Below are 23,257 nucleotides of genomic sequence, written 5' to 3'. Positions count from 1 at the left end.
CTTTATGTTGCATTACCACCTCCTTCTGGATTTATCCATCCACCGCTTCCCTACATTCTGTCCTTCTGGTCCTCTTGGGTCTAGCGCCGACTTAGGCACTCCCTCCTTCCCTCTATCCTCTCGTCTGTCTTTATATCTGTCTGGTTGAATCTCTGTCCACATCTGAATACTAATATGATTTCTTATTTCAGATCCAAGAGGAAGGTCCTGGGCCGTAAAGATTCAGGAGACTTGAATGCAAAGTCTCGCCTGTGCCCGACAGCAGCGGTGATCCCCTGCAGTGTCTCCAGCAACATGGTCCCACCGGCTCCTCCTCTGAACAGCCCAGCAGCCCTGGCCACTGCCGCGGGCGCACAACGTGCCCCTGTGCCCATCTACCGCAGCGCCAAGAAGTCCAGCACGTCCAACGAGGAGTTCAAACTCCTGCTGCTGAAGAAAGGCAGCCGGTCTGATTCCAGCTACCGCATGTCGGCGACAGAGATCCTAAAGAGCCCCATCACCCCCAAGTCCCCCGGGGATCCCCTCCAGGAGGGGCCCTTTAGGCAGGCTGAGGAGCCCCCCTCTCCGCTCCAGGAGCCCCCCATTTCTGGCCTGGACCAAATCCAGATCCCAGGCCTCTTTCCCAGGGCCAATTCTGAGAGTTTCACGCCCAAAACTCTCCCTATGTCGGCTGCATCCCGACAGGGCCGCTCGCGGATCCCTCCTGTAGCTAACAGCAGTCGCTATAGCACGCGTAGCCGCCTCTACACGGCGCCCATGCAAGCCATCTCTGAAGGCGAGACAGAGAACTCGGACGGGAGCCCTCATGATGACAGATCATCCTAAAACGCAGCACATCAGAGATGTCCTCTAGATGGCCCCTAGCTACAACTACCGGGACTTTTGTCATCTTGGATAGGTATGAAACAAAGGTAGACTACTGCAAATAGCGCCCCCCGGTGTTTGGATCAGCTATTCTTTTAGGATGTTGAACAAGGTGTTGTGAAATACTGAATCATAAAGCGATGGTTCTGAGACCTTTGAGGATATACCTATATACTGTATGATCAAAAGAATAAGCTCTCTGTTAGTTAAGAGAGCAAGACTGAAGACCTATTTTGATTGAACTGTCTTTTTTTATACATCTCCCAAATATTTGGTAAACTATGACAAGTCTGGACAACCTACGTGTGCATCTAGGAGCACATGGAACATCCATTGTTATTTCTACTTCCTGTGTTCTGAATTGAGTGTGTGTATGTGTGTGTGTGTGTGTGTGTGTGTGTGTGTGTGTGTGTGTGTGCGCGTGTGCGTGTACGCGCGTGCATGCGTGTGTGTGTGTGCGCGCGTGTCGTTGAGGAACTGCTTTGTTATGAAACGTTTTCATTATATTCTCTCAACTTTTGGTCTGACCAGAGTCCATACCATAGAGACCATAGACTGGTCCATACTCAATATATCCCTGCAAACAAGCGGAGTGTTTGCTTGTGGATATTGTCACCATGCAGGGCAATCTCCAACACGCCACCATTATGTCCATCTGCAAACCTGAGAGTATAATGACACAGAGCCAATCATATATGTCTTCACGTAAATGAGATCCAAAAAACTCACATGATGCATGTATTTTTGTAAAACAGCACCTCAGAACATGATGGTCACGTTTCACCATGTTGGGTGGTCCATTATGAAACATCCCCTGGACCCGGGTTTCTGTTCACATTTTTTGTGGTTCTTTTGGATTCTATAAAAATGAATCTTTCGCTGTGGTCTGGTTCAGACATTTGTAAACACGTTGTAAACACATTGTAAACACATTGTAAACACATTGTAAACACATTGCCATCTGAGAGTGTAAAGAGGAGGAGCAAGGGCTTGTTTTTAGATGGGCCCCATTTGTCAAAGACACAGGCTAATTTTGGACAATCGCACAGTGGCCTTTCTCTACTAGAGGTGGTTGTAAGCAGGGCTATTAGCAGTCCCCATCTACATGCTATTAGCACCCACGCCAAACCTAACCTCCCCCCATGCCTAAACCTAACCTCCCCAAGACCCTAACCCAAAACCTAACCTCTCCCACCCCCACGCCAAACCTAACCTCCCCCCATGCCTAAACCTAACCTCCCCCAGACCCTAACCCAAAACCTAACCTCTCCCACCCCCACGCCAAACCTAACCTCCCCCCATGCCTAAACCTAACCTCTCCCACCCCCACGCCTAAACCTAAGGTTGGCATTGCGGGTGGTCGGCATAGCGGGTGGACCCCCTATTAGCATGCTATTAGCAGTCCCCATCTACATGCTATTAGCATGCTATTAGCAGTCCCCATCTACATGCTATTAGCATGCTATTAGCAGTCCCATACATGCTATTATTAGCATGCTATTATCAGTCCACCTGCTGCCCACAAATTGTCCCTCTGACAGTCTTCCCTCTCGCCTTCTTAAAGAAGTCTTTGACTCGGTTGGGCCAATTATTTTATTGCTAATTAGAAGAAGAAGAAGACGAACCCGTCTTTATTTGTCACACAACAACCCAACACACGACAACCCAACACATGTATGTATTCAGCCACACAACCCAACACACGTATGTATTCAGCCACACAACCCAACACACGTATGTATTCAGCCACACAACCCAACACACGTATGTATTCAGCCACACAACCCAACACACGTATGTATTCAGCCACACAACCCAACACACGTATGTATTCAGCCACACAACCCAACACACGTATGTATTCAGCCACACAACCAAACACACGTATGTATTCAGCCACACAACCCAACACACGTATGTATTCAGCCACACAACCCAACACACGTATGTATTCAGCCACACACACACTCATGTTACAACCCAACACACGTATGTATTCAGCCACACAACCTAACACACGTATGTATTCAGCCACACAACCCAACACACGTATGTATTCAGCCACACAACCCAACACACGTATGTATTCAGCCACACACACACTCATGTTACAACCCAACACACGTATGTATCCAGCCACACAACCTAACACACGTATGTATTCAGCCACACAACCCAACACACGTATGTATCCAGCCACACAACCCAACACACGTATGTATTCAGCCACACAACCCAACACACGTATGTATCCAGCCACACAACCTAACACACGTATGTATTCAGCCACACAACCCAACACACGTATGTATCCAGCCACACAACCCAACACACGTATGTATTCAGCCACACAACCCAACACACGTATGTATCCAGCCACACTCACACTCATGCTGACGGTGGCCAGTGAAATATAGTCTCTGCATTCATCCCATCCAGGCTTGTCCTTCCTTCGGTGGGCAGCCAGGAGCAGTGGGCAGCTTTCTTGTGTACAGCGCCCAAGGACCAACTTTGGTTGTAGTCATCACTGGTCAGATGACGTATGGAGGAACCTCTTAATGCCTCTCTCAGTTCTGGTTGTGTTCCAACTGCCTTCAAACATGCTGTGGTACTCGAACCCTAACGATATACATGCAGACATATACATGACATATACATACAGACATATACTGTACATACAGGCATATACATGACATATACACATACAGTGTTACGGAGGTCTGATCTCCACTGATTGGAGGCGTGGCAGGGAGCTTGGCTCCGCCCAGTGCTATCAGATCTTCCCTCCCAGACGGGTCCTGTTCTATGTGCAGGTTTGAGCCTGGCTGCGTTCTTGTAGCTCGCGTCTGACCAGGACACACCCATCATCTCTGAGTACCTCGTCACAGAGCTATGACATCATCAGTGGCCAGTCACATCTCACATGAGGTCACAGGCACCTGCAGGCAGCATTGTGATGTCATAACTCCTCTCACTTCCAGCCAGTGATGTCACACTTAAGACACTTGTGGCACTTGTGATGTCACCGATGACATCATCTTGCGGTGATGATGTCATCAGAGAAGTGCCGTCCAGAAGAGGCCCGTATATGCCTTGAATGTCAGCCGCCGTGGAGCATTTGTAACATACAGAGACATCTACATGTACCCGGGCCCTGTTCCAACACATTTCAATCACATGGTCTATTAATCCAACTTTCAAACCAGATCACATGGTCTATTAATCCAACTTTCAAACCAGATCCCTATGTTTAGGCTGGTCAAAGATATTCCAACTGCTGACCAGTCGCGCTGTGCTGACTTCAGTGGAGTGAAAGGTGCATTTCAAGGCAGTTTGAAGCATGGTATTGAGTGTAGACAGTGGACATACTTTAGAAGGTCTGCAACTGGTTTAACTGGAGGCTAATTTGGAAAGGTTTCCAAAAACCAACTTCTCTTTTGCACTTCATTGTGATTCCTCAAGAATATTCCTTGAAAAGAAATATCTTATAATGAAATTGCATATGTATATTTGTACTCAATATAAAGTCATATCTATATCATAAAGTGACAAGCAGACATTTTATAGGGAATCAACCCAAAAGTGTAGCAAAGAAGAACAGGTCTCAACGATGACGTTTTTCATGATGTGAAGGAATCTCCACAACAATCTAATGGACACTGTTCTCCTCTCCTTGTTGCCTCTCCTTGGTTTGCACTGACCCAGTAGCATCAGACAGCTTTACCCTTCTGACTTCATATCACAAAATCTGAAAGAGAAGAGACACGAGGAGGGAAGGACCGGATACCACCATTATTAATTATTACTTAATTAATTATTATTAATTTAGCAATGCATCCATTGGCCATTTCTATCTAACATCAGAATACGGGGTTAAACTTTTCACATCCTTCCAATAGAATGTCATGCGTGTAGAATATTCAGTGTTTTGATGGTGCAAATTGTCACCGGTGGAAAGTTTGAACTCTGCCTAGCAGAACAACCACGGCACACAAGTCCCATCCAGAGACCGTACTTCAATAGAAACCATTCACTGTATTCTGTGAATACCTCAGCAAGCATATTACTGTTTAATTGTAAATGCTATGTAGATAGATAGATAGATAGATAGATAGATAGATAGATAGGTAGGTAGGTAGGTAGGTAGGTAGGTAGATAGATAGATAGAAAGAAAACAAAACCACAACTGTTTGATACTCAGCGAATCTGAATTGCAGAACTGACACTGTGTAAGATGGAGAGAGTAAAAAGCTGTGAACTGACTATTAGAATTTTACATTCATCAAACCCATGTTGCTGAAGCGCACTTGTTCCTGTTCATTGTTTTATTTGTTGTATTTTCTATCGCATGCAATAAGTAAACGACAAAAAAGAATACGAAAAGAGAAGGACACCACCATATCATTCTTTTTTATCTGAAGGATGTCTCCGTACCACAAGATAAGATATTGTATTTTCAGTTCAAATGTCAAGTTCAATAGTGTGTTCTATAGATGTACAAACTGTCTGGCTAATTCTGTTCTGTATAGTCGTGATCACAAACAGGGGTTTATCTTGTACTGTATATCTACTCACTGGACAATCATAACGGAGTGATTAAGAGACTGTAAAGAAAATGATATTTAATCTGTTGGGAACAAGAAACTGAACCCTTGGTGCTGGGTCCAATTCTTGCTGGAGCTGGAAGCAGGAGTGAGAGAAATATTTTCCAGGAGAAACTGCTGATTGACTCATACGTACATACGTATCTGGACAAATCTCTTTTTAATCTCAATAGAATTACTTGTATGGACAAAAATATTATAATATATATATATATATATATATATATATATATATATATATATATATATATATATATATATATATATAATTAAAAAATAAACAATGTGACAAGAATATCCGTTGAAGACCAAAAAGGTCATTCGAGCCAGTGGGAAAGTCACTCTTTACTTTTGACTCACTGCAGAATTTTCTGATTCCCACAAAAAATATAATTTTGTTGAAAATGAGATGTGACTAAATAATGCAATGTGACTATGTGCCAATTCAAAGTTTTAAAAACAAAAGCACTCATAGTATTGAAGATTTGTTTAGTGTGATTTTTCCGTACTGCACCTGGCGATATTTCCCTTTATTTCCAGACACAGTGAGATACAATTTGATCAGGAAAGACAAAAGTAAAGTTGCCATGTCAACTCTAGTCCAGGATCCGTTTATCCTCCTCAAACTTCAGTCCTCCGCAGCTCATTGGGAATACATCAAACCACAAATCTATAACTTTCCCAATGTACAACAGGGTTAGGGTTAGGGTTAGCTCTAAGCCTAACGCTAACCCTACCCTACAACGCAACTTCACCCTATAATGAAGAACAACGATAGGATTTACTTTTTTCCAAAGGTGTACAGTATGGAAAAACACTAAACACACTTTAAAATATATGAAAGAACAGAGAAAAAAAATTGAAAAGTTGAAGACACAGTGTAACTGTCTATTTAAAAGAAGCTCCATGTTTAAAAAAAAATAAAAAATAAAAAAAATAGCTAGGACTTAACAGATTTGAATCACTTTTGTATTTTTGTATAAACCTGTAAATATGTTTTTAAAGAAAAAAAATGTTGCAAATTCTTTCTTTTGTAAAAAAAAAACCCTAACAACAACAAAAAAAGACAAAAAAGACAATGTTTTTTCAAAGTTTACATGATTAATTCCAAGCCTTTGTATATTTTTGAGCTGTGCAACACCTTCGGTCTTGTATTTATTTTTGGGGGGTACAACATTGTGAAGATTCCATTATTCTATATCTTATTCATTTTGACAGCTCATCAGGCTGCTTAGTAACTGTGCATAGAAAAAGCCAATAAATGTGATTGCGTTGAAATGGAATGCTTTGTGTCTGCCTGGTCATTTACTCATTTACTCTCAATTAAGTTATTATTATTATTATTATTATTATTATATATTATTATTATTTCCACTAGATGGAGATGTTTTGCTGTCAGTTACCACCGAAGGTAAGTAAGTACAATGACCCTATAGTGAGAGATATCGGATGAGCCCTGAAAAGGGCAGGTTTTGGCAGATGAATTCATGTCTCCCTGTTTTACCTTGACAATTATCATATATCCAGCAACTACTCTACAGCATGATAGGCCTACAGCCTACTTCCTAGGATGCTTTAACTCTGAAACAAATGTTTTATAGCATCTTTAAATGACTTTGCCTGCAACTCAAGCTGCCAAGCCTGTTGCCGTATAAAAGTACTAACGTTAATCAATATACTTGCACTCAATCTCAGCTTGTGAAATAAGGTTCTGTATTTAACACTGGCTGAATACATGAATTATTTATTTTAGTTCAGATTTACTTCAAGGGACAGATACAGAATACATAGACTGATGAACAATGACACTGAACACATGTTCAAAGTATCATGGTGCTGAAAGCAGCTGCTATAGTTTGCAGCACCTGTACATACAGCCTGGGGGCCAGAACCGACCCGCCAAATGGTCCAATCCGGCCCACAGGATCACTTTGCAAATTGTAAAAACCACACCACACCAAGTGGTAGAACCTCAGAGAAGAGGAAATGGCTGCAGTTAATAAGGTACATTACAATTCTGGGAAAATACGTAGAAAAACAAAGTTTGGCGCTAAGTCTAAACAGATTATCTATAAAAGTTACGTTAAGTTAAAAAAATATTTATAAAAAGATATCTAAAAAGATTCACGGGTTCCGCCCTAGTTGTTTTGAATGAGGTGAATGAGCGGTGCCGCTTGGCCCCGGAGGTGATGCGGGGTGAACGTCTGTCATCAGTCTTAACAACCGAATAGTCCACTTCCACTTGTTTTCATATTGTAGCTTTAAACTTTGATCTGTGACTGTTGAAGTAGGTCTGACATGAAGGAGATAAGAGAGGAATATGAGTGTGTGATTTGAAAAAGAAAGTTGCGCTTCACAATTAGGAAGTTCTTTACCAGACTTAAGAGCCTGAAAATCTTCAGTAAATATCCTGCACTTTTTTTTTAAATGATTTTTCGGGGGGCATTTCTGCCTTTATTTAGAGAGGGGACAGTAGGCAAACAGGAAAGGTGAGCAGTCAAATCACCAGCAGTCAAATCACCTGGCCTAATGGACAAGGTGTATGGTTTTGGATCAGATTGTAAACTTTTTAGTTCAGCAATTCCAGACTTTAAAAGTAGAGTAAAAGTAAAAAGTTGTCAGAAAAATAAATACTCAGTAAAGTACAGATACCTGAAAATCCTACTCAAGTACAGTAACAAAGTATTTGTACTTAGTTACTTCCCATCTCTGACCAGGTAATACCAGGTACCATAGAATCAGTTACTTAGCCTTGTGCTCGACCATTAAGCCATCAATGAGTGATCCAACATGATAAGATCCATAACACAAAGCCACAATTTTCTTCAAGAAAAACATGGTAGTAATGAAAGTAAGTATTTGGCACACATACTCCTATCAGAAACGAGTGGTCAATGTTCATCATTTCATACATACATTTACTTATATAAAAGAAAGCGGGTTGCAACAGTATCATGAATATATTTATTCTTCCTTTTTAACAAAGTATAAGTGAAGGAATTACATGGCACACATTAGCATAATACAACCACATATAAAAACTATAAAAAAAAGAAAGAAAGAAAAAAACATCTCTAGCAAAACAAAAAGTAAGAGTGGTACAGAAACGGGAAACAAATCACAACAGACACAAATAATGATAATGTTCATCTCTTCGAACGGTCATGTTAGGTGTGATGTCAAACAAAACTGAGAATGTTCAAATAATACTTCCGCCACCCTTCATTCCATCAGTTTTCAAATAAAACTTCTGTCTTCAAACTAAACAGCAGAAATGTGTTTGGGAAAAAATAGCTCCGGTCCAAATCATCACGATAGAAGACAACAAACTACATCACTGAATCACCATCCAGCCCCGACATAAAGCAGAAGATATAAAGCAGAAGACATAAAGCAGGAGATAATGTATAAAGCAGAAGTAGAAATAAGCACCTCGTGGTTGTTTGCCTCCATCAACAGGTGAAGTTGCATCTACATCCATGTCTGTCCAGACTCATAAGCACAAATACCTTGAAGCCCACGGTGGAGTGGTGTGGCCATTCAGCCTCATGACACTTTAGACAATGTTTGGGGGAACCTCAACAGAGTAAATGGTCCTACTCACCCCTCGAACCCAGACTATCTATGACCTTCCTATCCCTAGCTACGGCTCCTTTCCCCTAACCCCCTAGAAATTCACTCAAGGCGTTCCTGAGATATTGCATTATCGAGCATGGAACAGGCGGTCGTGAGGTCACAGTGACCATGAACTTTGACCACCATCAGTTCATCTTTGAGTCCAAGTGGACAATTGAGCCAAATTTGAAGAAATTCCCTCAAGGCATTTGTGAGGTATCGCGTTAACGAGCATGGGACAGACGGACATACAGACGGATGGGCAACCCGGAAACATACAGTAATGCCTCTAGCCAGGGCTATTGCCGGTGGAGGCACGAAAAGCAATATTAACATTATTAACAATATTAACAAATTCTGCAACTTGGGCAACTCTGCAACTTAGGCAACTCTGGCAACACAGCAGTTTGGGGGCCCTCACTTGAAAACGACAGTATCCAACATGGCAGCTAGGCACTGAACGATGTTAGATGTCATCAGGACGTCGACATGCTCCTCCAGGTGCCTCTTTGGATCCTGCAGGAGCGACAGAGGAGCACAAGTTTAGAGAGAGAAAAGGACAACAAGGAAAAAGCCAGTATGGGCTGTGATTTGTGCTCAACATATTTCACGTTTTTACTTGTCTCTTCACAAACTTCCTTCTACAAACATAGTCAACTGTTAAAAAAAACCGCCCTGATCTACAGATCCTCTACTCTCTGCACACGCTGGCCTTCTGTCTTGATAGATCATCACCACCAACATGAGTCACAAACATTGGCCCTGGAATTAACATTTTAAAAGTCAGGATACATGAACATTTTGCTGCAACTTGAAATGTCATTGTTACCTGTTTTCCAACATTCTTGATGGCCAACTGCTCTGGGGTCATTTTATCCTCTTCCTCGACAGCCTGGGTGGAAAGACACCAGTATTTCATTATTAGATGCTCGGGAGAGCCGGGCTGTGTGTGCATGTCTTCACTGGTGTGTAAATCTGGTTGGAAAAGTCTAAAATCCCTCAAGTCCAGTTACCTTATTGTAGTTCTTAGCCAGCTCCAGCATTTCCTTGACAATGGTCTCATTGTGCTTGCAGTGCACGCTGTAGTCCTGCAGGGTCAAGCCCTCCATCCAGCTGCTCTTATGCAGGTTCAGCAGCATCTAATGATGAAAGTCATGTTTCACATGTTCAGCTGAACACATCAGAGAGAAACCATATGTATGTTCAGCTGAACACATCGGAGAGAAACCATATGTTTGGTGTGTGATCCAAACCTTTTGCTCCAGCTCGTTCTTCCTGTAGTTGATGGTGATGGAGTAGTAATGTCTGTTGAGTCCATGAATTAGAGCCTGAAAACATCAAAACCCAGAGTTAAGATCAGTCAACTTGATATACAGCCTTTGCATTCGGCTCACCATCATCTGATCTGGGTAAAGTCGTATTTAAAATCCGATGTGACATTTCTCTGATGAAGCGAGGCTGAGCTCTGAGCTTTTCCCCATGAAATAAAATTTGCAGATTTAACCGTGAAATAGCATCAGAGAGGTTAAATAACAACATAAGGCTACTGGTTCAAAACGCACACACACACACACACACACACACACACACACACACACACACACACACACACACACACACACACACACACACACACACACACACACACACACACACACACACACACACACACACACACACACACACACACACACACACACACACACACACACACACAAAGCTGTGAAAAAGAGGACCCCTTTGGAAATGTTTTTCACTCGTCAATAGCCTGCCTAACTTTGGAACATTATTTAGCCACCTTCCTGACAAGCTAACATGACATGGTTATTATTTAGCCACCTTCCTGACAAGCTAACATGACATGGTTATTATTTAGCCACCTTCCTGACAAGCTAACATGACATGGTTGGTTGACATGTCATGTTAGCTTCAGGTCTTCATCTGACACCAGAAAACTGAGCCCGCTGCAGCCTCTGAAAGTAGATTTTCAAAATTGTGATATTTCCTGAATATCGCGATATTTCTGAAAATCGGCACAAGCCTACTCCTCAGGCTTAATGTGTATTATGTAAAACTGTTGTCTGTAAAAAATAAATAAATAAATATCTACTGTATCTCTATCGTACCACCAGACAGAGCCCCGTGGACCCCACTATTAAGCCATTTGAAAAGAAATTCACGTGTAACCGAGGTGGTGTCTCCTGAAACAATGTGTTACCTGGATAGAGGGCTTGTTCAGATGACCCAGGTTTGATGTGCTTTGTCTTGGTTCATGGCCCAACACCATCATGTTGGCATTGATCAACCTGAAGGCATCGATTACAACCTGTAGAAGAGCAAGTTGCCTCGCGTTAAATCAGCTTAGCTCCCGAAAGACAAGTTACTTATAATCCACTCAGTATTCAAAATGAATTGTTAATGCATGTAAAAAGATGAGAACTATTGATATATATCTAATAAATCCAAATGATTATTTGCAGCAGCCATACATCCCTACCTTTCCTTTGACACTCTGAATGGGGTCGACCACCACTGCGACCGCTCGCTCTGACAGCGCCTCGAAGCTCTGCTGTGTGTTGATGTCCACCCCCGACAGCCAACAGCCAAAACCAGGGTGACTGTGGTACCAGCCCACCACCATCTCAGGCCTGTTTAGAGGGCAGAGGGGAGGGGCCACAGGAGGCTCCATTACTACAGGCAAAATAGCCTACATTTTCTTATTCAATTCATTCAAAGAATAAGATACCGGTATATCATTTTGAGAGACAAGTCGAGGGCCGCTTAAAATCGTTCTGCGTGCCGCAATTGGCCCCCGGGCCAGACTTTGGACATGCCTGATTTAAGGGATCACACTATTCACCTTATTCTTTGCCCATACAAGGACGCTTCTGCATGACGTCATTTTGTAATCGTCTTTCCGGTTTTAAACACGGAAGTAGAGTACGCCTACCGCAGTCATTTAGACATGCCAAAAAGCTGTTTTCAAGCTAAAAAAAAACGGTTTTAAAGTTTTAATATTTTTCGGGTGAGAACGTAACATATATGTGACCAGTTTATCAGAATAACGCCTATTGGAAATCTTTAACGAGCAGCGAGGACCGGGAGCGCTGACTGTGCTGACACCGGTCGGACTAGCTATCTGTCAAACCCTACTGGCAATGAGAAAACACTGTCGACGTGCTTTTGTAACTAACGTTAAATGCAGACCGGGTACAGCCATCGGCTCCTCGCAGCAGTAACGCTATGAACATGTAAATGAAGTTGGCCGCAGTGTAGCTTAATTCTGAATGCTGCCAAACTTCATTCATTATTATAGTGACGTTTTGTTTTGAAATTGGCCGCCAACTAGCGCTGAACTGGAAGAACAAATACAATTGCGTGTAACGCGGAAGAGAGAAAAAGTGGGCGTGGTGAATAAGGTGAATAGCTCCAATGAGCATCTTTTTGCTATCTGATTTATGACGATAATTTTTTTGGTTCACAAAAGGGCCTCAGAAAAATGCACACGTTTGCATTTCTAAAAAGCTGGATTTTTTTTCTTTCGTTCTTTTTTAACCAAATTATTCATGAATATCAGGAATTTCTTTGTCAAAGTGGGCAAACACTGAACCTAAAGAAATGTTTCAAAAGGTGCATCCCTAGTGATGTGATATGTATGTATATGTATATGTATATGTATAAGTATATGTATGTATGTATATGTATATATATGTATATGTATGTACCGGTATATGTATATGTATAAGCGTTTTACCTGCCAGTCTGCTTCAGCATGTCCAACATCCTGGCCTGGAACACTGGGTCCACCGCCTCAACACTCACACCCTGTTGGGTAGAGAATTGTCAACAACTACAAGCAAATCCCAATGTTGTAATACACAGTTTCTTTTAAAACTACCAACTACATCAGAATACCTTAACTGTTGTTAACCCAACTTTGAATACCTTAACTATTAACTACATAGGTGGCTAGTAGTTTGAAATGTCCACAGTGGCGCATAATGTTGATATGAGAAAGATACATACTGTTCCTGACTGGGGCATGGCAAACACATCGATCACTCGCACTGTGTAGTCGTCAACGAACTCTCCCAACATCAAACCCATCACCTCCATTGGCACACCGGCACGCCCATGCTTCAGCATCTAACATGGATCAAATACATACATGGAGTCATGTGACAGGATAGCAGCTGACAATGCTCAAATGAATATTGGAGTCATGTGACAGGATAGCAACTGACAATGCTCAAATAAATATAACTTATTTTTTCACCGTGCAGTTGTAATGTGCTTACGGTACCTTGAGAAGAGCCAAAGAGGAAATGTAGACCTGCTCTGCTGTGTCCACAGCAGGGGCGTCTGTAGGGGGGCCCTGGGAGTCAAACCAAGCACAGTAGCTGTTCAATTAATTAATGATTAATTATTTGATTGAATATTTTTTATTTTTGTGTCATGCACCTTTTGCGGGGCCCAGCCCTCATTGGCTTACAAGACACACAAAATACACAATACAACATAAACCAATGCTATTATAGTGGTACAACTAAATCACAAGTCAACATATTCCAGAAACACTTTCTAAACAAAACGTTCTGCCTTTGCTCCCACAGGCCTGGCAGATCAAATGTTCTGTGAAGAAGGTTCCTTTCTTAAAACACAACTCAACTTAACACACAACTCAAACTCACAAAGTTTCTCATAATCATCCAACTCAAAAAAGTCAACATAAATAGAGGACATTTTATGTGAGGATATGGTCGTTTAAAGAAGAGAGGGGAAACATGATGACACAAAGAGGTAACGTTAGCATTATCTATTGACTATAAAATCAAAACACTGGGAAAAACCAACAGTCTCACTCTCAATCAAACCTACCTGACCAAGCCCAGGCATCCCGCCTCCAAGCCTCAGCAGCCGTTCCATATCTGTGAAGCACACGCACGCACGCACGCACGCACACACACACACACACACACACACACACACACACACACACACACACGCGCACACACACACACACACACACACACACACACACACACACACACACACACAATTATATGTCACTTTATGTCACTTTAAATTACTTTTTTTTTACTTTACACTTTGTAATTTGAGATTGGTTTTCTGTTTTGCTCCATCTTCTGCTGTTGATGTGACCGCTGCACTGCATATTTGCACTAAATCAAATTCATCATTTGTAATCTAATTACTATAATACTCACTATGACTATTAAAATTAATCTTGATCTTGAATCTAATTTCTGGTTCTTTATCCGTTATAGCTGCAATGCAACGTTGGCGTTAGTGGGTTAAAAAAAACGTTTTGTTAACCAAATTAGCTAACCCTAGAAGCAATGACTTGCTGTTAGCTTGCTCATGGTAGCCTTCGTCAGCTAGCATAAGAAAATGAACAAACATTGATTCCGTTTCGCAGTGTTTTCCTGTTAAACTCAGTTCAGTTACCTGTTATCAAATCTTTCAGATCGTGTCGTGAGAACAGTCAGATAGTATCGAGCGTTATCTGAATCCTGTCTGGCGTCTAATCCTGCTGGATGTAAAAGAAATGTCTGAACTCGACTGAATCAGAAATTATGTCGCTCTCTGAACAATATCTTCTGTCGCACTGACATGACGTATTTCGTTCCAGCTCCTCTGGCATTTGCACATTTCTGACGCTGGAGGGCGACACAATCATTATATTTGGTTAATGCAGCAGAACGCATAGGGCTATAATTATTATAAAACAATGTATCTCGAGCCAGAACCACACTACAGACAACATTTCCTGAATTTGATAAGAATTACGTTTTTTTACTTTATTATTTGGCTATTATTACACTGGTTCTGCTACATAGTGGCTATCAGGAACTGAAATTGGGACAGTGTGGGGACATTTCTAAGTAGCTACAACATATTATTCGAAGAAAATAAACTGTAGCCTACCTTAACTTTAATTCTAATGTAGCATAATTTCTACTCCCCATCCTGGAAACCTGGAACCTGGAAAAGATCAAACCCAAAGCTTCTCTTTTCATGCCTGAGAGCGCTGTGACTTTCAGTTTGAAGCTTGTGTCAATCTTATCCATAGCCTACATGATTTTGATAGCCATTAAACTAAATAGCTTACTTTTTGTAAGTAATACTCTCAAAATAAGGAAATATGAGTGCTTCACAATTGGTTATATTTCTACATGCAGCCATCAAGAACTGGTATTTGTGTTCTCATTTAAAAAAAAATCAAACCTTTATTTGCTACATAATTAAACATGCTTTCATTTTGAAAATATCAGAATGGAAGTGGTTCATTGTGCCTTTCTGAGCAGATTGGCCAATGCGATTAATATAAACCGTAACTGGAATGTTGATCTCCAGATTTTGAGATGATTACATTTTTAATTGAATTGTAGAACTTTCCCTTATCAGTGCATTTCAAATAATAGCCTATTGCTGTAGCCTATATGTGAGCTAACCAGCTACACCGCAACATCCCCGGCTCTTCACCTGCTCTGTGGTTTAAAGATTTGTATATATTGACATACATTCTTGAACCAAAGCTCAGACAGAAAATTACAGAGTGAAAGAAAATAGTGTCAATCAAAAAAATTATGTGAAGCAGCATTCTGCTATGATTGTGTCTTTCTTCTTAACCCATTGATACCTGATGCAGCATTTGTGTGTGTATCCCTTTAAGACCGCGAACCGCGTTAACTCACACAAATGAGGGATATACACGCAAATGCTGCATCAGGTTAATGAGGAAACAAGACATGTCATTCATGATGCAGACAGCTAAGTAGGAGTCTACTGGGAGATGACCTGCTGGTGAGGCATTTGTGCTGGCTGATCTTCCCAACAATGACTCCTATTGGATTGTTTGTACTGGCTGATCTTCTTAACAATGACTCCTATTGGACTGTCACTCTCCTAAAGTAAGACATCCATGAGCCTGACACCCCCCCCCCCCCCCCACACACACACACAGCTTTTGTATGCTTTTCCCATATGGATTGCTTTTAAACTACTTCTACTACTTTACTTCTTCTTCTACTGCTTTTGATGTTGTTTCCCCATTTTTTGTTTGAATGTACCCTTTGCCCCCAATTTCCCATCAAAGCGCATTTTGCCTAATGTAAATCAAAAAGATTGTAAATAAGAATGAGTTCTTAATTGACCCTGCCTGGTTAAATGAAATGTAAATAAATAATGAGGGGGGTGGCCTGGGGTTCTCAAACACTAAGATGATGTAAACAAATGTTTAATTGTGTGAATGCATATCAAACATATTTAACAAACATCTTTGTTGAACGTACAGTAAAAAGTCTCTTATATATACACACGTAAGTAATGCTGTGGAGCGATTGATGACGAGGCATAAAAAATAGACATAGTTGATGTTCAGTCACTCTATATTATCGTCACGGGCATGAACTGCTAATGATCTTCTAAAAAAACAAACCCTACTAAAACCTGAGTTTCACATTAAAGCAAGTTTCAAGTATCGACTTTCGTACAACTACAGGAGAGCAGTGGTGTGAAGAGGCAGCTACAAAAGACATGATTTGGTTTGAAAATGGTTCTGAAATGTTCAGAAAATGAGTACTTCTGCCATCAGAAACAGATCAATACTTCAAGACTAGAACATGTGAATAAGTATTCTGATACATCATCATCCTGTAGGTAGTTATTTGACGGTGCACACAAAACTATTTCAGGCAGAAAAAAATAGATGACACATACACTTGATACAGTTTGATACACTTTGTTACAAAATGATATAAAAAAAAAAACAATCTTTTGGCTTAATTATATTATACAAAACTTAAGCTTTCAGGAGCACTTCAACGTTCTGTACAGCATTGTAACTTGACAGTTGATGACCTCTATCTTAATATAAACACTTACAGTATTCCAGTCATTGTGTGTGTGTGTGTGTGTGTGTGTGTGTGTGTGTGTGTGTGTGTGTGTGTGTGTGTGTGTGCGTGTGCGCGCATGTGTGTGTTTGATATTGAGACTGTCAAAGCAGAATACAATCATATCAGTGCTCAATTGAGACCCACAGCTCAAGTCGAAAAACTCTCTTCCAAGAAGTGATTTTTTTTCCCCCACACATCAGAGCACAACAGATGAAAGGTTTGTTCCAAAATAAGATACCCAATATTTCAGTAAACCTGATGCCGAATTTTCTCACAAAAACAATCTCATGGCCTTTGCCAACACGCGTGATGTCTTTGCCAACAGGCGTGATGTGTTTGAGGCCAGTATCATGTTCACCTGACGCTGCCAGATGGATGGGTTTGCTTCACATGGTGGTGGTGTTGTGAACTTGTGAACTCAATACTGCCCCATCTGGCGGAGTCAGGTTAGTATCATGTGTGTTTTTGAAATGTTCACTGATTAAGGGTTACGCCCCGGGACGCAGCTGGTGTTGCTGCAATTTCGGCTCGCCTACCAGATCAATGTGATTGGCTGCCTGTACGCCTGGGCACGTGGGCAAAATGTCCGACAGCTTTACATTAGCTAACGAGCTAAGCTACTGATGTCATCGGATATTTGGGAACATTAAAATAGGAATCATACAAACATTTAATGATCATGATTGAAGTGTTACAGGGCCATTTCTCATAAACACCAGGCTTACTTTTTGAAAATAAATGTTGTGAGAGTTTAACTTTGTCTGGAGTCGTGGGACCCTGAGACGAGCACATCCGGTAGGGCGAGTAGATCCGGTAACCTACACCTGCATCTAGCCGTCTACATGTGCGTGACTGAACTTCTGCGCCTGCTTCAGCGCTGCCGAGACGCAACCCAACCGCTGCCGAGACGCAACCCAACCGCTGCCGAGACGCAACCCAACCGCTGCCGAGACGCAACCCAACCGCTGCCGAGACGCAACCCAACCGCTGCGGTCTATTTTTAGCACGCACGCTGCTCACACGGCCTGTGTGTCCCGGGTCACAAGTTGGACCGACTTCCTGCCTGGCTTCACACAGTCGCTCGTGGTTTCGCACAAAAAATAGACCAGATGCTGAAAGTGGTGCGGCCGGTCTGAACGGTCTAATCTGTTAACGAGGGTCTACCTCCCGAAAGGAAACTGGCTGCGCTTCCAGGCGCCTCAGCGTCTGGTGTGTTTGCACCGTTATTCATGTGTGATTGAGGTACTCCAGTCGTTCTGTGTATTCTCACAATGACGCTCAAATGACTTCATACATTCACCAGCTTTTATAAATTAAATTCAAATCCTGTGGCAGAAGCCATCAGTGAGAAAGGTTGTGTTATTGCATTGCTAAAAGCATGCAGGGAGTCGACCGCTGCCAGACAGTACCTGAACTAACTGCTCCAAGCTCGAGCGCTGACTGTGTGTGTGTGTGTGTGTGTGCGCGCGTGCGTGCGTATGTTTGTGTGTGTGTGTGTGTGTATGTGATATAGTTGGGCCAACTATGAACTATGACCTCCTATCAGTGATCATCATGAGGCAAATCTCCACCAATAAAAACCAAAACCAACGATATTTGAAGAAAAGCATTAATTTATGTGCCTCTGCTCACATAACTGATATCTGTTTGAAACGACCTACTATAATGCATAATGATGAATTAATGCCATAAAAATGTCTGCCTAAAAAAGCTGGGTAACCTCTATTCCACAAATGAAATAAAGTGAATTTAGGTTTACCCTGCGCTACATCCCTGTTGTGTGTGTGTGTGTGTTTGTGTGTGTGTGTGTGTGTGTGTGTGTGTGTGTGTGCGTGCGTGTGTGTGTGTGTGTGCATCCTCTATTGCTTGGTCTGTTTCAGCTTCTCGATGTGGTGACACAGCTTGAGGGCGGGGCCTAGCTTCAGCCCCATGTACTTCATGATGATGTCACTCCGCAGCAGCATCAGAGCCTTGCCGTCGATCTCCTGTGGAGAGAGCAGCACGCAGTCAGCAGGGGGCAGCAGATTACAAACACTTCCTCTCCCTATAGGTCCATCCAAATGACACGTCCTCTCCCTATAGGTCCAGCCAAATGCTCTGTCCTCTCCCTATAGGTCCATCCAAATGCTGTGTCCTCTCCCTCTAGGTCCATCCAAATGCTGATTGGTGGAAAGGCCAGGCTGATGTGTGGGAGTGGCGAGTTGCAGAGGAACAGCTCAGTTTATTTACAGGGATTGAAAATGTAAAGCATGCGATCTATAATCTCTTGAGCAGGGTGCTAAACATTCATATGAATTTATTGATACCAATTAAACCATTATTTTCTGCTTATTGGTCCGATTCTTGATCAATTCCCTTATGGTTCTCATGAGTCTGAACACAGTCAAACAAATGACAATGCTCCTTTTCTGAAAAGGATATAAGATGTTTCAACATATTGCTGGTGTTTCCACCTCGAAATGATCATTTTACAGATGTTATAAGTAGCACTGTTGTCATCTTTCTTCCGCTCTGCCATGACTCCTTACAGGTTTCCAGCAGCGTTGATGACATCATGACATCATGACATCATGACTAAAGTCTAAAGTATGCACCCGACACGTGCACCTATGTGCAGTGAATATGCCACTGTCTCTGACTTGTCTTATCACTATACTGCCTTATGCTTGTTGTGTCTCTTGTTGTTTTTGCACCCATATGCCCTGTTATATTTGTTATATTTGTACTATTTGCACTATGTTGTAAACGGAGTCCACAGCACAAGAATTTCACACGTGATACTTGTACCATGGAGTGACAATAAAAATCTTGAATCTTGAATCTTGAATTGACATCATGACATCATGATGCATGAGCTTCTGCAATGTGCTGCACAACTGAAAAACATGCCGGCACCGATAAAAATAATTGATGAGAGTAATCGGGAACCGGTTCTAAACGGTTCCGGTTCTTGATTCCCATGTCTAGTGGTAAACAAGACCAGGAAGCCAGTTCAGATCAGTTTGGTCTTTGTGTTAATAAAACAGGGACAAACTGAGTGGCAGAAAATAAAAAGAATACTCACGTGTTTCCTGAACAGTTCGACGTGGGGGCCGAGGGTTTGGGGATCCGCCTCTTGCACAAACTGTATGACATCATCAACCGACCAGGAAGAGACATCGAGGCCTGAACCCTCTTTGTCCTGTGACGCGTGATCTGGGCCTGTTGTTGAGCTAGCTGCTGTAGAGCATGGGGGGTGGGGGGAGGAGCCAAGGACAATCAAATCAAACGTTTTTCTTTTGACAGAGCACATTTACCAATGATGGTGCCATGATGAAACATGAGACCCTACCCTCCACTCGTCTCTGTGTGCGCACTGGGCCCAGTTCCGATGATGGGTTGGAGTTGACTCGCCGCAGCGGCGGCGGCGGCGGCGTGTGCGTCTGTCCGGGGTAATATGGCCGCTCCGCCTTTGGCGCCCGGTAGTCCGATGTGGTGCGAAGGGAGCGGGTGTTGGGACCGGCGTCCTTGGTGGAATCGTCATTGGACAAGCCGTTCTCAGTGTGGTTCAGTGGTTCTGCTTGAGGGACGGGTGAGAGAGAGAGAGAGAGAGATGGACCCGTTAACATCAATAGAAAACAGAACCATTGCTGTATTGGACTGTACACATTCTTCAAGTGACTGAAGTGACATATAAACAAAGAAGATGATACAGAGCAAGGTTATTATAGTTAACGAAAACTAACGAAAAAACAAAAACTATAATTGAAAAAACATGAAATAAACTGAAATAAAAACAAAAACTAAGCTTTACAAAAAAACGATAACTAACTGAAACGGTATTGTGTGTTTACAAAACTAACTAAAATAAAATAAAATTGAAGAGAAAATGTCCTTTAGAGTTTACAGTATTTCATACATAATAAGCCTAGTATTTTGAGTGGAGATGAAATCTATTTTCCTAGATCTATCATCTGTTATGACCCTTTTGAATTTCACCCCTGACAAACACCCCATATTACAACAAAAAGAGGAAAGGGGCAAAAAAGACTAAAACTAACACTGAAACTAATAAAAACTAAACTAAAACTAAGCATTTTCAAAAAATAAAAAATAAACTAAACGATCAAACCCACCTTAAAAATGAATGAAAACTAAACTGAAATTGAAAACAAAAAGTCAAAACTAATAAAAATAAAAACGAATGAAAAAAATCCAAAACTATTATAACCTTGATACAGAGGAAGATTCACTCAATAGGAAACAATGACTTATGTTATATATATTTTGATAAATGTCCATTGTGCTGCTCTCCATTGCAACACAATAGTGATTCATCCTGTAAGCAGTTCATGAGTGCTTTTACATGACTGTTATACATGGTGTCTGCTAGGTATCGCTATAAATAGAAGCAGAGCTGCATAGTTAGCATGACCAGCAATCGTCACCATAGCTGAACAAACCAAGACGAGCATGCCACCATTTTTCAACATGAAAAATGGTCCTACCCCCTAAACCACCCACAGTGTCCTGACTCCTGACTTAGCCATCTTCTGACCCCGGCCTGGCCTGAAGCCAGCGCCGTGGGAAAAAGAGCTCCACCTACAGAAGTTCAAACTTCAACAGAAACAAGGGAAAAGACATCGCTGTGTGACACTGTTTGCTGACAACATCTAGTCACATCTAAAGGCCCAATTAAGCTCAACGTTAAATACGGATACGCATATACAGACAGAGCTTTCTGTCCGTACGTAGCTTTCTGCCCCACACTCAAGACATTTCAGTATCTACTGCCCACTAGTGGCTGTATTGCTTAACACGATACCAACGTGAAAGACGCATGGAAGTATGTGGGCAGTGACGTTACACCGTGTGAAACGGACGCATTTATTTCCATATGAAAATTTTGTATAATTGAGCTTTTTGACTTAGTCCTGTTGTAGTGGTGTCTACTGAAGGTGCTGAACCCACCTGACTTAGTCCTGTTGTAGTGGTGTCTACTGAAGGTGCTGAACCCACCTGACTTAGTCCTGTTGTAGTGGTGTCTACTGAAGGTGCTGAACCCACCTGACTTAGTCCTGTTGTAGTGGTGTCTACTGAAGGTGCTGAACCCACCTGACTTAGTCCTGTTGTAGTGGCGTCTACTGAAGGTGCTGAACCCACCTGACTTAGTCCTGTTGTAGTGGTGTCTACCGAAGGTGCTGAACCCACCTGACTTAGTCCTGTTGTAGTGGTGTCTACCGAAGGTGCTGAACCCACCTGACTTAGTCCTGTTGTAGTGGTGTCTACTGAAGGTGCTGAGCCCACCTGACTTAGTCCTGTTGTAGTGGTGTCTACTGAAGGTGCTGAACCCACCTGACTTAGTCCTGTTGTAGTGGTGTCTACTGAAGGTGCTGAACCCACCTGACTTGGTCCTGTTGTAGTGGTGTCTACTGAAGGTGCTGAACCCACCTGACTTAGTCCTGTTGTAGTGGTGTCTACTGAAGGTGCTGAGCCCACCTGACTTAGTCCTGTTGTAGTGGTGTCTACTAAAGGTGCTGAACCCACCTGACTTGGTCCTGTTGTAGTGGTGTCTACTGAAGGTGCTGAACCCACCTGACTTGGTCCTGTTGTAGTGGTGTCTACTGAAGGTGCTGAGCCCACCTGACTTAGTCCTGTTGTAGTGGTGTCTACTGAAGGTGCTGAACCCACCTGACTTGGTCCTGTTGTAGTGGTGTCTACTAAAGGTGCTGAACCCACCTGACTTGGTCCTGTTGTAGTGGTGTCTACTGAAGGTGCTGAACCCACCTGACTTGGTCCTGTTGTAGTGGTGTCTACTGAAGGTGCTGAACCCACCTGACTTAGTCCTGTTGTAGTGGTGTCTACTGAAGGTGCTGAACCCACCTGACTTGGTCCTGTTGTAGTGGTGTCTACTGAAGGTGCTGAACCCACCTGACTTAGTCCTGTTGTAGTGGTGTCTACTGAAGGTGCTGAACCCACCTGACTTAGTCCTGTTGTAGTGGTGTCTACTGAAGGTGCTGAACCCACCTGACTTGGTCCTGTTGTAGTGGTGTCTACTGAAGGTGCTGAACCCACCTGACTTGGTCCTGTTGTAGTGGTGTCTACTGAAGGTGCTGAACCCACCTGACTTGGTCCTGTTGTAGTGGTGTCTACTGAAGGTGCTGAACCCACCTGACTTAGTCCTGTTGTAGTGGTGTCTACTGAAGGTGCTGAACCCACCTGACTTAGTCCTGTTGTAGTGGTGTCTACTGAAGGTGCTGAACCCACCTGACTTAG

At 42.4% G+C, this 23,257-nt stretch overlaps 3 protein-coding genes across 3 annotated transcripts in view; 1 reads left to right on the top strand and 2 right to left on the bottom strand.

The window, feature by feature from the left end:
• The window catches only part of LOC310794553 (actin remodeling regulator NHS-like), a gene marked incomplete at both ends in the record, with an annotated part of 56,498 nt that extends 55,673 nt beyond the window's left edge, over positions 1 to 825 (top strand). The window contains one exon of the mRNA XM_083656523.1: positions 192 to 825. Within this exon, the coding sequence (XP_083512649.1) occupies positions 192 to 825 (634 nt within the window). The remainder of the gene's footprint in view (positions 1 to 191) is intronic.
• A 7,255-nt stretch (positions 826 to 8,080) lies between these two features.
• On the bottom strand, positions 8,081 to 14,681 carry LOC310794415 (26S proteasome non-ATPase regulatory subunit 14). The gene is made up of 11 exons (XM_083656414.1): positions 14,553 to 14,681; positions 13,962 to 14,011; positions 13,387 to 13,458; positions 13,110 to 13,229; positions 12,838 to 12,908; positions 11,581 to 11,731; positions 11,302 to 11,409; positions 10,337 to 10,411; positions 10,097 to 10,222; positions 9,913 to 9,975; positions 8,081 to 9,599 (listed from the first exon to the last, which is right to left on the bottom strand). Exons 2-11 carry the CDS (start codon positions 14,007 to 14,009, stop codon positions 9,501 to 9,503), a joined length of 933 nt encoding a protein of 310 aa, XP_083512540.1. The 5' UTR covers positions 14,010 to 14,011; positions 14,553 to 14,681; the 3' UTR covers positions 8,081 to 9,500.
• A 4,163-nt stretch (positions 14,682 to 18,844) lies between these two features.
• The window catches only part of LOC310794612 (polycomb protein SCMH1-like), a 29,417-nt gene continuing 25,004 nt past the window's right edge, over positions 18,845 to 23,257 (bottom strand). The window contains exons 9-11 of the mRNA XM_083656600.1: positions 20,334 to 20,561; positions 20,067 to 20,221; positions 18,845 to 18,987 (exon numbers count right to left, since the gene is read on the bottom strand). Coding sequence (XP_083512726.1) covers positions 18,862 to 18,987; positions 20,067 to 20,221; positions 20,334 to 20,561 — 509 coding nt within the window. The 3' untranslated portion in view covers positions 18,845 to 18,861. The remainder of the gene's footprint in view (positions 18,988 to 20,066; positions 20,222 to 20,333; positions 20,562 to 23,257) is intronic.

This window comes from Poromitra crassiceps, assembly GCF_964638095.1.
Source record: "Poromitra crassiceps genome assembly, chromosome: 20".
Lineage (NCBI taxonomy): Eukaryota > Metazoa > Chordata > Actinopteri > Beryciformes > Melamphaidae > Poromitra > Poromitra crassiceps.
Note: the sequence above shows the minus strand (reverse complement) of the source record. Positions and strands in the feature narration are given on the sequence as shown.

Coding starts and splice junctions, on each gene's coding strand:
- LOC310794415 (XM_083656414.1), bottom strand. CDS start 14,009: ATGGAACGGCTGCTGAGGCTTGGAGGCGGGATGCCTGGGCTTGGTCAG. Junction 13,230..13,386: donor CCTCTTTGGCTCTTCTCAAG/GTACCGTAAGCA, acceptor GATCCATGTTAG/ATGCTGAAGCATGGGCGTGC. Junction 9,976..10,096: donor TGGCTAAGAACTACAATAAG/GTAACTGGACTT, acceptor CTTTCCACCCAG/GCTGTCGAGGAAGAGGATAA.